Raw genomic sequence first — 15,000 nt, 5'->3', positions numbered from 1 at the left:
CCACTCTATCTCCTCCCTCCTCCTTGTCCCACTCTTTTGTTGCTCCTTCCTTCCGATTCCTTTCCACTCCAGCCTTCCTCCTCCACTCCTCCTCCTCCTCCTCCTTTCCCACTCCCCCCCACCTTCCCACCCCCTCCTCTCTACCCTTCCCCCTCCTTCCTATCTCCCGCACCTCCTTCTCTTTCTCCGCTCTACCCCTCGCCTCCTCCTCCCACTGCTCCTCCTCTGCTTCCTGGTTTTGCTTTCCTTGCCCTTCCTCCCCCCCACACTGCTACCTCCTCTCCCTCCTCCTCCTCCTCCTCCTCCCACTCCTCCTCCTCCACCTCTCCCAGTCTGATCCAGGATAACATCCTCGTCCGACTAATTAACTGATGCTCCAGCCCTGATCTGACAAATTATCCCTAATGGGCCGCCGTCAGCTGCCCGCTAAACTGACAAATTGATCCGCTTTCGCTTTGGCCGTATCACTCTCCGGGGAGGTGGCGGCGGCGGCGGTGGCGGCGGCGGCGTCGTCGTCTCATGGGCGTGAAAAAGGCTTACTCTAAACCTTATAGAAATAGCTACTTCTGGAGTGTCAAGCTTGAGGGCGAGCATGAAGGGCGAGCGTGAAGGGCGAGCGTGAAGGGAGACCGGGCGGCCCTCCATCAGCCTGGTAGCCACGCATCAGCGCCGCTTACATAAACGAACACGTCAGCGTCGCCGGCGCGGTCGCCAGCTGCATCGTCGGAAAACGCCGAGGCCTAACACGGAGGTGGGCACGGAGGGCAGAGCCGTCGCATGCGGAGTTCGAATGTGGTGCAAATTGCATGCCGCGTTCAAGGGGTGATGGATGACCCTTCCCCTCCCTCCACTCCTCCTCCCCCCAATCCTCCTATTCCCCCTCCTCTTCCTACTCCTACTCCTACTCCTCCTCCTCTTCCTAATCCTCCTACTCCCCAATCCAATCCTTTCCCTTTTTCTTCCCAACTATTCCCTCCCTTTCCCTCCCCCATTCCCCCTCCTCTTCCACTTCTACTCCTACCCTCCTCCTCCTCCAGGCTTCCTAATATCCCCCCAATCACCTCCTATTCCATTCCTTATTTTTCTCCCCCCTCCTCTTCCTCCTCCTCCTCCTCCTCTTCCTAATCCCCCAATCCTCCTATTCCCCCTCCTCTTCCAATCCACAACTTCCTATCAATCATCCCTTCCAATTTCATTTTAATCCTCCTCCATCCATCCCCGAATTCCAGCCATCCATGCCTCCCCCCTCCCCCTCCCCCTATCACCCTCCATCCTCCCATCCGTCATCCTTCACCCCTCCCTCCTCCATCCTCCGTTCCCCCTCCCTTCCTCCAGCCCGAATCCCTCCTCCCAACCCCCTCCCCTCAAATTCCATCCTCCTCCCTCCTCCTCCCACCCCCAATCCCCCTTCCTATCCATATCCTCCCCTACTCCCCCCATCCAGAATTCCATCCCCCCTCTCCAATAATCCTCCCTAATCTACCCCCCTCTTCTCCCCTCCCCCCTTCCTCATCCTCCCCCCTCGCACCCTCCCTTACCATTCCCTCCCCTTCACCCCTCCCCCTCCTTCGAAATCCCAATCCGTCCATTTCCGCCCCTAAATCCCCGAATCCCTCGCTCCTCCTCCTCCCCGTCGCCCTCCTCGCCCTCCCATCCAATCCTCCTCATCTTACCCTAATCATCCCCCTTCCTCCCGCCATCCCCCCCTAATTCCTCACGCCCCCATCCCATCCCATCCCCTCCCTCTCCCCATCCCACCTCCCCCCCCCCCCCTCATCCCCACTCTCCAATCCCCTTCCATCTCCCCTCCATTTTAATCCCTTCCCCCTTCCCCTCTATCCCCCCCCCCCCCTCCCATCCGCCTCACCTTCCATCCTCCCTCCTCCTCCAATCCCCCTCCATCATTCCCCCTCCCCCGCATCCTCCTCCACCCCCTCCTCCTCCCAACCCTTCCTCTCCCCTTCCCCCCCCTCCCCCATCCCCTCGCCCCCCCCGTCTACTATCCCAATCCTCCCCCCCGCCCTCGCCCTCCCCCTTCCCTCCCACCCTCCCTCCTTCCCCTCGGCTCCTCCCCAATCCTCCGATCCATCCTCCCCCATCCTCCTCCCCCCCCCATCCTCGACTCCCACCCCTCCTCCCCCCTTCCACCCCCCGCGGGCCCTTCCCCTCCTTATTCCCTCATCCCCCCCCTCCTCCTCCCCCTCCCCCCTCCCCTCCCCCCCTCCCCTCCATATCCCCTCCCCTCCCCCCAATTCCCATCCATCCCCGCCCTCCCCTCCAATCGCTCCCTCCCTCCCCCATTCCTCCCCCCCCCCCTCCATCCCCCCCTCCCTCCCTCCCCCCACCCTCTCCCACCCCATCCCCCCTCCCCCTCGCCCTCCCCCCTCCCCTCCTCCCCCCCCCCCCCTTCCCCTCCTCTCCCCCCACCCATCCTCCCCCCCCCCTCCCCCCTCCTCCACCTCCCCCCCTCCCCCCACCTCCTCCTCCCCCCCTCCTCCCCCCCCCCCCCACCCTCCCCCCCCTCCTCCCCCCCCCCCTCCCCCCCATCCTCCCCCCCCCTCCTTCCTCCCCTCCACCCCTCTCCCCTACCCCCCACCTCCCCCCAATACCCCCCCCCCTCCCCCCCCCCAAACGCTCCCCCCGCTCCCCCACTCCCCCCCCCTCACTCCTCCCCCCCCACCCTCCACCCCCCCCTCCATTCTCTTCCCCTCCCTATCCCCATCGCCCCTCCAAATCCCCAATCCATCCATCCATATCCTATCCCCACCCCTCCTCCCTCAATCCTCCCTTCATTCCCCCCCATTTCCCTCCTCCATCCCATTCCTCCTCCTCCCATCCATCCCCGTCCCCCATCCTCCCCCCCGCCCAATCGCCCCCCCCTAATCCATTCCATCCATCCCTACGCCCTCCCCCGCCCTCCCCCCCGCCCTTCCCCTCCCCCTCACTCCCCGCTCGCGCCCATCCCCATCCCCCTCCCTCCTCCCCCTCCCCCACTCCCTCCCCCCTCCATTCCCCCCCCCCACCTCCTCCATCCGCCAATATTCCTCTCCTCCTCCCCCCCTCATTCAATAAATCCGATCATCCCCCCCCATTCCTCCTCCCAATCCCAATTCCCCCAACCTCCTCCCAGCCCCCCCCCTATCCATTCCTCCCCCATCCCTCATGCCAACTGCATCCCTCTATCCTGGGCCCGCCCTCCATCCTCCCCTCACCCTCCCCCTCCTCCCTTCCCATCCCCTCAATCCTCCCCTCCCCTCCATCCCCCCCCCTCCCCCCCCCTCCCTCCCCCCCCCTCCCCCTCTCCCAAAAAAGAAAACACTGTCCTCCTCCTCCTCCTCCTCTTGCCTAATCCTCCCTCCTCCTTCCTCTCTCCTTCCCTCCTCCTCCTCCTCCTCCTCCTCCTCCTCCTCCTCCTCCTCCTCCTCCTCCTCCGTGAGCCCAGCACACGATGCCTCACATCCCGAGCTCTGGCCATCACTCATCCTCTGCCGCCCTCCCTCGCCACCTCACTAGCCACGGCTCTTCCTCCGCTTACGGGAAGCAACATCTATTTACATTTGAGAGAGAGAGAGAGAGAGAGAGAGAGAGAGAGAGAGAGAGAGAGAGAGAGAGAGAGAGAGAGAGAGAGAGAGAGAGAGAGAGAGAGAGAGAGAGAGAGAGAAAGAGAGAGAGAGAAAAAGAAAGAAGGAAAGAAAGAAAGAAAGTGTTACGAAGAACTTAGTAAGTAAATTCGTTACGTGCGCACACACCCATGAACGTCTGTGGGCATGTAGATACCCTACCCGTTGGCGACAAAAGAACGTGGTTGCGTTGCCACCCAGCCACGAGGAGAGAAACAAATGGGGGGAGGGGGAGGGGGGTCACATTGAGAAAGAGAAAGAAAGAAAGAAAAGAGATAGAGATGGAGAGGAGAGGAGAGGAGAGAAGAAGAGAGAAGAGGGGATGAGAGGAGAGGAGAGGAGAGGAGAGGAGAGAAGAAGAGAGAAGAGGGGGTGAGAGGAGAGGAGAGGAGAGGAGAGGAGAGGAGAGGAGAGAAGAAGAGAGAAGAGGGGGTGAGGAGAGGAGAGGAGAAGAGAGGAGAGGGGAGAGTAAAACAGTAAAACCCAAACAACCCATCTTTCCTCTACTCGCACTCGCAGGCAGCAGCATTGTGTTCCCTAAATAATGTTTAGCGATCTTATCGGCTAATCTGCGATCGGGGCTCCTTTACGAGGGGGTGGGGGTGAGGGGGTGAGGGGGGTGTCCAGGCGTCGTTATCCAGTAGGTGGTGACCTTGTGTGAAGGGGTAGAGGGGCAAGAGAAGGTAGGGGGAGGAGGGGGGAGGGAGGAGGAGCAGAGGGAAGGGGGCAGGAGGAGAAATAAAAAGGAAGGAGCGGGGGGGGGGGGGTAGGAGGAGGAGGAGAAATAAAAGGTATGGAGCGGGGTAGGAGGAGGAGGAGGAGAAATAAAAGGGAAGGAGCGGGGTAGGGAGGAGGAGGAGGAGAAATAAAAGGTAAGGAGCGGGGTAGGAAGGAAGAGGAGGAGAAATAAAAGGGAAGGAGTGGGATAGGAGGAAGAGGAGGAGGAGAAATAAAAGGGAAGGAGCAGGGGGTAGGAAGAAGAGGGGATGTAAAAAGGAAGGGAGGCAGGAATAGTAGAAGGGACGCATGAGGACTGGCTAGGGAGGATAGGAGGCGGGAAGCCATAAGGCCCGAGACACGTGCAAGTAAAAAAAAAAAAGCCAGTAAATAAATAAATCTAAGGGATGTCAGCTACAGTGAACAACAGCAGAATAAACAAGACCCTTAGACAAAGGCAATCAGGAATTTCTAGCGCGTCTTAGAAGAAAGATCTGAAAGCCAGGGGGGGAGGGGGGGGGAGGAAGGGGTAGGGGGTTACAGCCAAGGAGTCGTTTTGGGGGAGAGACAGAGTCACCAGGAGTCAAAAAGGTATACAAGGAAAGGGGCAGGATAGTCGAGGGCTGAAAGGGGCAGGTGGTGGGCAATCAAAGGGTAAAAGGGGCAAGCGCACGCACAGGTGAGGCGAGGGAGGAGGGGGTAGGGGTAGGGGTAGGGGGAGTGGGAAAGCGATGGCTAGATGAGGAGGAGATGAGAAGACAGGGGATGCCTCATCATAGGATCCGAACACGGGCGAATTATAATGATAATAAAAAAGGTACACTGAGAGGGAAATGCATCGCGAGTGCGGCCGAACAACGTGGGCGTGAAGCGTGGGCTCGGTGGGCGTGGGTTAAGATGGTGGGCATATAACGTGGGCGCGGGTGTGGGCGTGAGTGGGGCAACCTGGTGATCGGTCAAGAGTGTCAGGCAACGACCATTCAAGTGCCACTCATCCGGGCAACATCCACGTTCCCCTACAAAACACACAGACGCACACGCACGCACATACACATACACACACACATACACTCTCTCTGTCTCTACCTCTCTACCTCTCTCTCTCTCTCTTTCTCTCTCTTTTCTCTCTTCTCTTCTCTTCTCTTCTCTTCTCTTCTCTTCTCTTCTCTTCTCTCTCCCTCCCACTCACGTACAAATATGCGGCTATTTGCAATTCTTGCAGCACAAGCACCTCCCGCCCCTATCTCTCTCGCCATATATACACCCGCTCGTCCGCCCAATGTCTACCGATCCTACAGAAAAGAAAAGAAAAGAAAAGCCAAAACATAAACATAACTGTCCGTTCCAGTTTTTCCTGCGAGGAGGAGGAGACTTCAATCGCACAGTAGATACTTATCCGCGAATATTTGCGCTCGAAGAGAAACGGGGGGGGGGGGGATTTTTTTATGCCTTGTGACTCATCGTTAATAATAATGCGACACGAGAAAAGATTAGACGTGGAACCACGAAAAAAGATTAGATATGGAACCACAAGAAAAGATTAAATATGGAACCACGAGAGAAGATTAGATATGGAACCACAAGAAAAGATTAGATACGGAACCACAAGAGAAGATTAGATACGGAACCACAAGAGAGATCTGGACGGCTTTCTGGATCTCCCCCGACGCTGTCTCCTGGGATCAGATACCCGATGACCTAACCGGCCGAAAGGACTTTGTTGCAAGAAGCCATTGTTCTCTCGGCACAGATCAACCGTCACATCTCCTTATGACGTCACAGATCTCTCGGGACACACATCAACCGTCACATCTCCCAATGACGTCATACATCTCTCGCGACACACACCAACCCTCACATCTCCCAATGACGTCATACATCTCTCGCGACACACATCAACCATCACATCTCCCAATGACGTCATACATCTCTCGCGACACACACCAACCCTCACATCTCCCAATGACGTCACAGAACACTCACCGTTCCTGGCGGGCAAGGACGCCACGCTCCCCGCCAACAGCAGGACCGTCGCGGCGAAGAGGCACCGCCGCCTTCTACTGCCGAGCTCCGCCATGCTGCCTTGCTCGGTCGCTCGCTCGCTCGCTGAGGCTCGTCGTCCCACCCCCTTGTGCCTGGGGGGCCGAGCTGAGGGTGCTGCGCCCCCGCCGCTCGCTGCGCCCACCGAATCCGCGCCGACGGTTCCTGTGTCGGTCGTCGGTCGTGGGTCGTGGTCGTCGGTCGTCGTGGTCGTCCTCCTCCTCAGCGCCGCCTCCCGGCCACCATCACCGCCGCCAGGTCTCCGAGGCGCTCACAGGTCTCCTGGAGGGGGAAAGGAAGAAGAGAAATTCGAATTAATATCAGCCGCCCTTTGGCACGGCGGGGGTGTAATCTGGCCGCCGATACGACCAGTTATCATAATTTACGCCCGAGCCCTAATGTGAGAGCGGCTCGTCCTCTGGCAGAGCTACGGTCGTAAACCGTCAAATTACGGCGTCGCGACCGGGCCTGGGCATCGCCAGCCAAGATTAAGGAACGCAAAGGCATAAATCTTTAACGCAGGTCTCCCGGTCACGGCCGTGGTACCTTTCCCCACCCCCACCCCTCTCCCCCCACGCCCGTTCGCGGTGGCAACCTCGACGCATCCCTATGTTGTCACTGTGTCAACGTGCAAGCACAAGCCCGTGGTCCACGCCATGCTTTCTGGCATCCCGCGCGCATGCAACCGCACGGACACTTGGTCGTGCAACTTGGGTCGTACATGCACGACCTTACCTATCGCCGTATCCACGACCCGGGCTACACAAAAAACAACTGCGCAATGGAAGGTTCTCAGAAACCGCATGAAATATGCAGAGAAACCGATATCAGCGTGCCGTTTGAGAGGGAGGGAGGGAGGGAGGGAGGGAGGGAGAGAGAGAGAGAGAGAGAGAGAGAGAGAGAGAGAGAGGGAGGGAGAGAGAGAAGACTGAGAAGACAGAGAAGACAGAGAAGACAGAGAAGACAGAGAAGAGAGAGAAGACAGAGAAGAGAGAGATAAAGAGAGAGAGATAAAGAGAGAGAGAGAGAGAGAGAGGGAGAGAGAGAGAGAGAGAGAGAGAGAGAGAGAGAGAGAGAGAGAGAGAGAGAGAGAGAGAGAGAGAGAGAGAGAAGGGAGAAAAGAGCGAGAGAGGGATAGAGAGAGAACGAGAGAAATAAAGAGAGAAAAAAAGAGAGAAAAGAGAGAGAACGTAAAAGAGAAAGAAAAGAGAAAAGAGAAAAGAGAAAAGAGAAAAGAGAAAAGAGAAAAGAGAGAGATAAGAGAGAGAGAGAACACAGACACCAGGGTGTAGGTAGCCTCCACCGCCCTCCGCCCGGCCATCCCCTCGGCGCGAGTCCCTCATCCAAGCCTCAGAGTCCCGTGGTCGGCCTGCGATTAGGCGAAGGAGGAGGTTGCGTTCGGGGCGCTATAAAGTCCCGCAATTTATCTTCTCTTGAGCGATCGCCGCAACCCCCTCCGTGGCGTGCATTGTGCAACGTGGGGGCGTGAGAGGGAGGGAGGGAGGGAGGGAGGGAGGGGAAGGAGAGAGGGAGGGAGAGGAGGAAGAAGGGAGGGAGAAGGGAGGGAGAGGAGGAAGAAGGGAGGGAGAAGGGAGGGAGAGGAGGAAGAAGGGAGAGAGAGAGGGAAGGAGAGAGAGAGGGAAGGAGAGAGGGAGGGAAGGAGGAAGGAGAGAGGGAAGGAGGAAGGAGAGAGGGAGGGAGGGAAGGAGGAAGGGAGGGACGAAGGGAAGGAAGGAGGTAGGAGTATGAGAGGGACGGAGGAAAGGAGGAAGAGATGGAGGGAAGAAGGAAGGAAGGGAGTGCTCCCTACGGAAAGAATGAGAAAGATTGGCGAATTTGACCACCCAACTCTCCTCGCATGGGAAACAAACGGAGATGGTGATGATAACAATGCTAACAACAATAACAACAACAAACTTAAATATACAAATACGAGTCATTCCACAACGGGGAGCCATTTCCCTTTCGACCCCTCTCGTGCCCCGCCGATGCATCACCACTCTGAGATTCCCGAATGAGCAAAAAATGATCATTTCCCAAGACCCCTTGCTCTCGCTCGCTCACATGGAAGCTCATTCCGGGTATGTATGGGCGGATGTGGGCGCTAGGAGGTGGAACTTCGGGGATGATATATCGGCGGCTGGTTGGCAAAGCAAAGGCAGGGGCTTTCATTAAGGGGAGGCTTTGCCACATTTGCAACCAGGCTCGGGTGCGTCTTTTCGGATACATGCGTGTTGGTTGTACTTGACCTCGCATTCTGTTCATCCATCTCTCGGAAAAGTCAAGAATTTAATCAAAACGTATATTTCTTTTTATCGAATTTGGCTCTTCTTAGTGTGGCTGTTTCTGTCCGTTATTCTTTTTTATTTGTCGTTTATCACTAATTTTGTGCAATGCTCACTAATAACTAGGAAACTAGCAGAGAATTACAAACGCCAACGAAGAATTACCCCTAAAACCTTTACCACAGTCTCTAAAAAACCAGTCTACAAATCCCACTAATTACAAACTCAATCAATAAAAAACAACTACAAAACGAACATCCAAAGAACACTCCCTGAGAACATGTAAACGTCAGTTACATCACACAAAACGACACCCGTCAAAAGTGGAGAACGAAATCGTGACACACAAGCCTGGCGCCGGCGACACACGACCATTATATAGACAACATTCCTCTATGGTAAACAGCACATTTCCCTCCCAATAACACGAATACCTACAAGCGAATCCCATTACCCGAATCCTGTTCTCTTCCGCGGAGTACACGGGGCTACAAGCCTAGACACTTTTAGGGGGGAGTGGGCGAGGGAGAGGAAGAGGAAGAGGGAGAGGGAGAGGGGGAAGGGGATGGGGGAGGGAGAGTGGAAGGGGAAGGGGAAAGAAACCCACCCGTCAAGTTGGGGGACGCGCACGAGCTATGTACGAGCTCGTATCGACTTGATACACAAATGCGCTTGGGAAGATTGCGGTTGGAAGACAGAGAAATGGAAAAACAAAATAAGATATGTTGATACTTAAATGAAAAACAAATAAGATGAGCAGCTACTCAAATGAAAAAAAAATAATAATAATAATGAGACGGAATTACCTGCGACTGCACTATGAGATATTAACTTGTGGAGAAGCAATTCAGTTCTTCCAACACACTAGCGACCTCGCTTCCAATCCCAGGCGGAAAGGGAAACACGCACCCGCAACTAGCCGACCCTGTCCTTCCGCAAAGACCAGCAGGAAAACAACCAAACAAGCAAGCAACAAGCAGAGACAACCTGGCCGGGGACAAGTAAACGAGATCACAGCCTTCGCCCTCGCCTTCGCCAAAGAAGCATCGCAAGCTAGAAGGCTCTAACAATAAAAGAACACTGGCGACGTCAGCGATAAACACTGCAAAAAAAAACATAACAACTGCTCAAAAACCAAACTTTACTGGCTGCACTACACTTAACAACTGCGACTGGCGTCAAACTGCGCCCCCGCGACAAGCCCACGGTTTGTGAGCCCGCATCTTTTCTTTCCTTTATTTTCGTCCGCTCTTCGCACGTCGGCGTGAGACAAGCAGAGAAACTAACCCACGACCTCAGTTCACTCAAAAAGCCGATCGATCTATGATTATCTTTCTATGTATAAAACAGACAGTACTTACAATGTACAAACCTTTTATTATATCAAAATCCCAGAAAACCATTTAATATCTCGGTATTTATCATTTACAACTTTACAAAACGATTTTCATAAAAGTTTCTTTCTTCCCCCCTCCCCGTCTTTTCCTGTTCACACAGCAGCATTTCACCCTACAAACTTTCTCACTGCCTACAACTCGTTTCGGCTTCCCTGGCATAATAGGATCTTCCGCTCAAATTCAGGGGAACCAACCCAAAACCCACCATGGCGTGAGAGTGTTTTTAATAGTTCGAGAAAGAGAGAGAGTATTGTGTGTGTGTGGTGTGTGTGGTGTTGTGTGTGTGGTGTGTGAGAGAGTGAAGTGGGAAGTGTGAGAAGAGGGTGAGAGAGAAGAGCGTGTGTGTGTAAGGTATTTTGTTTGGAGAGTGAGAGAGTTGTGGTGGTGAAGAGAGAGAGTATGTTGCCAGAAGGTTGTGTGGGGTGTGATGTGGGGGAGAGAAACGAAGAAGAGCCTTTCGTGTTAGTGTGGTGGTGTGTGGGTTGTTAGTATGGGTTGTTGGGTGTGGGTCGGTGGGAAGATGGTGGGTTGTTAGGGTTGGAGTGTTCGTTGGTATGGAAGGTGCGTGGTATGTTGTATGATTGTATGTGTTGCTTAGAGTTGTGTAGGGTTTGGGGAATTGTTGTGGGGTTGGTTGGGTTGTGTGGGTGTGGGGGTGGTGGTGTGGGGGTGTGTGGGTGTGGGTTGTGGTCGTCAGAGTGTTGGTGGATGTGTGGTTGGTTTGTTGTTGATTGTGGGTGAATGGGGTGAGCGGTGTTGTTGGGGGCTGTTGGTTGTGAGGTGTATGGGGGTTTGGTTGTATGGTGTGGAGAGAAATGGAGAGAGGGTGGGGAGGTGTTGGAGAGAGAGAGGGGTTGGGTGTGGGAGTGTGAGAGAGAGGAGAGAGGTGAGAGAGAGTGTGTTGTGCTTGTTGTTTGAGAGAGAGATGGAAGATCAGAGTGGTTGATGTGATGAGAGAAGAGAGAAAAGAGTGAAAGTGGAAGAGAGAGAGAAGAGCCTGAGAGTGAGAAAGATAAGAGGAAAAGAAAGAGAGAGAGAAAGAGAGAGAGAAAGAGAGAGAGAAAGAGAGAAAGAGACAGCAAAATGAAAACAATACGAAAAATGAACGATGCTCCGCCGCGCAAATCAAGCACGACGCTCAGTAATCACCCACATTTGAAACTATTACGTTTGAGACGGCGGCATCATCAGGTGGGCGCGCGATTAATGCGCACATCTCTATGTAATCCCCGCCCCTCCTCTACCCCTCCCCGCCTCGGCGCTGCTCTCGCGTTTAATTGCCCGACCCCAGCGTGCAATTGCATGGTGTCGAGATTCGGTGGGGTGGGGGGGGGGGGTCCTCAGGGGAGGGATCTCTTCATTTTGTTTTGATTGTTGTCTTCCGTGAGTCCCGTGCAGAAAGCCACGAAGCACAGACTTAGCAGACGTCCCTTACATAATCAAGTTTCAAGACACTGTCGAAAGGATGGTTTTACGGGGTTTGTTAACAATAATTAATTGCAAAAATTTGGCAGCAACTCATTAGCATATTTATTTGGTTCTATGTCGATGCGTATTCCTGATGGATAACAGTTATCAATATCTTGAGAACTTCAGAACTTCCCTGATAACTCTTTCGACAGCCACAATATCCTGCACAAGAAGACAACCACACCAAAAATCTACGTTCTCGGATATGGTCGAAAGAGCCTTGCCTTCCCGATAAAATACTTTCCTCTCACTCCTTTCCTATCTCTACAAAATTGTCGAAATGAACTCCTAATTAAGCGAGCGAAGCGGCCTACTCTCACTCTGCCTTCGCCGCGTGTTCGTTCTAGCGAGTAGCGTCGGTTCACTTTCTTTCAGAAACGGCGATAGACAAACATCGACGACCACGTGCACCGATATTTCTCTTCGCTGTTTCGCCCACCGAGAGTCGAGGCGGTTAAGACGCTCGGAGCTGAGCTGCGTTTTCCTCAACACAAAAAAACAACTCCCTTCCACTAGCTCGTTAATAATTTCACTGTCGCAAACCGTGACTCAATATATATATATATATTTATTAATTTTCTATTTGCCACGACCACACAAAACACCACACCTCCAGACGAATCCGCGGTACGAAAAGGGGGATTTTCCGCGCTCCCTCCTCCCGTGCTCACTTGCCCGCAGCCTCTCGTTTGCTCTCACCCGCACACACACACACACAACCTCCTCCGATGGTATTTCTGGGTACACTAAGACCCAACAAGTGCCATGTGTCATTGAGAAACCGTTAGCCCTACCCATCCCCACTCCGTCTCCTCTGCCTCCATCCCTCCCAAACCCCACCAACCTTCCAATTCCTAACATCCAAAGCCCCGCCCACCACGCGGCCACCCTAGGCCTCCCATTGGTCGACCGAATCCCTTAACTTGACCCTACTTCCGGACCTTCCCGACCGTGATTGGGGGCTCCCGAAATAGAGTAGGGTCAGTCCTAAGGGGGGGGAGGGGGAGAAGGGAAGGGGGGAAGGGAGAAGGGAAGGGGGGGAAGGGAAAGAGGGAAGGGGAGAGGAGAGGAGGCCAGCCCCGCAACACACATCCCGGGCCTCCGCTCCCTATGCCCACCGAACCTCGGCGCGGAAGTTTGGGTTTAATGCATGTCCTGGATGAAGTCCAGCCTTGCCTTGCACCCGGCCCGCGCCCCCTCGGCGGCATCATCTGTCTCCTGCGCCGCGATTAAGGAGGAGGTTATCAACTAAGCAGTAACGACCGTCTGGTAATGGGCTCGCCTCACACTTTCTCACTCTCTCTCTCTCTCATATAGAAATATAAGTATATAATACATATTCGTATAAGTATATATATCTAAATACATACACACACACACACACACACACACACACACACATATATATATATATATATATATATATATATATATATATATAAATATATGAAATATATAAACATACATATAAATAAGAATATAAATGTATATGTATATGTATATGTATATGTATATATATGTGTAAGTGTATGTATGTATGTATGTATGCGTGTGTGAGTATGTATGTATGTATGTATGTATGTATGTATATATATATTCTTTATATTATTATCTATATATATAATCTATTTATATATTTTTAGGTATGCTTATTATACACAAATATACTATAAATATTTAATGCATGGACCAAACATCTACTTCAAGTGCTGCGTGTCGTGCCATCTTGACCTCGTAGCTCCTTGCAAAGACAGGGCGTGACAGAAGTGCTAATAGAGCCCAGCCACCACGCGGCCATCTCCCCCCTCCCCCCACCCCCCCTTGGGACCTGCGACTAATCCCCCACTTCCGGAGGACTCACTTTGGAAGGGGGGAGGGGGGGGAGGAGGAGTGGTAGCGCGTGTTTTAGTTTGACTGTTTTTTTGTTTTTGGTGCGTAAGAGCGGAGCACGGGGGAAGAAGATGAGAAATAAATAAATAAATAAATAAATAAATATAAAACTCATAACTTTTTTTTTTAATGATTCTCCCTTTCTCTTCCAATCCCTTCTTCGTTCGATCAACAAATGCCATCCAAGCGAAGTGAAATCCTATAACCTTTTAGCCAACCAATGCTTTAAACATCCTATAACCTTTTAGCCAATGCTTTAAACAAACAACTGTGCCTCGCGTGCATGTTTCCAAACCTATTTTTTTTCATTTAGATAGAATTTACGACCGATTATCTACGCAATAATCGAAGAGGAACGCCTGCAGAGATGCCAAAACATGCCGTAGGAAAAATATGTATGTATTTTTGTCTACATCATTACCGATAAGGGTCAAGGGAAGTCGTGATCAACAGTGCAAATGACCCTTACGAATTACCCATGTGGATGACCCCCTGCTAACCTTTAACTGTTTGAGCCGCATTCTCTCTCTTACGATAATGCTATATATAAATACACACACACACACACACACACACACACACACACATACCATAGCTTAAATACACATAACATAACATAACAACCATACAATAAATTACACATACAAACACATACATATACTATACCAAACACACATACACATACACATACCAATACACATAACATACACTCACATACAACAAAATATATATTATATATATATATATATATATTTAAATATATATATATATATAATATAGATTTATTTTCATATATTATATATACACATATACATATACACATATATATGTAAAGACGACTCGAATGTTCCAAATCTTCCTCTCTCTCTCTCTTTCTCTCTCTCTCTCTTTCTTTCTCTCTCTCTCTCTTTCTCTCTCTCTCTCTTTCTTTCTCTCCCTCTCTCACTCCTCCTCTCTATTTCTCACTCTTCCCCCTTCCCCTTCCCCCTCCCCCCATCTCCCGTCCCTCCGCATCGCCCCCGTCCCGCCGTGGTCCCGGCGCTACCATGCCCATGTATGTAACCTCCGCGTCCAGATGGTTCGCGATCCTGCAGCTGGCGTGACCCCATACCAGCCTGCCTCTTGACCTAGCTTGCTTTGGACGGCGCTAGGGTGGGTGGGTGGAAAGGGGAGGGGGAAGGGGGGAAGGGAGGAGGAAAGGGGGAAGGGAGGAGGAAAGGGAGAAGGGAGGAGGAAAGAGGGAAGGGGAGGAGGGAGGGGAAAGGGGGAAGGGGAAGGGAAAGGGGAGGGGGAAGGGGGGATGGATGGAAAGGGGAGGGGGAAGGGGAGGAGGAAGGGGAGGGGGGAAGGGCGGATGGATGGATGGATGGAAAGGGGAGGGGGAAGGGGGGAAGGGCGGATGGATGGATGGAAAGGGGAGGGGGAAGGGCGGAGGAAAGGGGGAAGGGCGGATGGATGGATGGATGGAAAGGGGAGGGGAAAGGGAAGGGAATAGGAAAGGGGAAGGGGAAGGGGAAAGGGGACGGGGAGGAGGAAGGGGGGGGGGGGGGAAAGTAGATATACAACAAGGGATCAAAGAAA

At 53.0% G+C, this 15,000-nt stretch overlaps 1 protein-coding gene across 4 annotated transcripts in view; it reads right to left on the bottom strand.

Moving 5' to 3' along the window:
- Positions 1 to 15,000, bottom strand: part of LOC122254600 (fibroblast growth factor receptor 3) — a 102,869-nt gene that overhangs the window by 23,457 nt on the left and 64,412 nt on the right. For all 4 annotated transcript variants that reach the window (XM_043018380.2, XM_043018363.2, XM_086538711.1 and 1 more), the window contains exon 2: positions 6,321 to 6,659. In XM_043018380.2, the coding sequence (XP_042874314.1) occupies positions 6,321 to 6,414 (94 nt within the window). In that variant the 5' untranslated portion in view covers positions 6,415 to 6,659. The remainder of the gene's footprint in view (positions 1 to 6,320; positions 6,660 to 15,000) is intronic.

This window comes from Penaeus japonicus, unplaced genomic scaffold (assembly GCF_977035675.1).
Source record: "Penaeus japonicus unplaced genomic scaffold, GWHDUDI00000001_assembly GWHDUDI00000007, whole genome shotgun sequence".
Taxonomy (NCBI): Eukaryota; Metazoa; Arthropoda; class Malacostraca; order Decapoda; family Penaeidae; genus Penaeus; species Penaeus japonicus.
The sequence above is the reverse complement of the archived record's forward strand: the minus strand, read 5'-3'. Positions and strand labels throughout refer to the sequence as shown.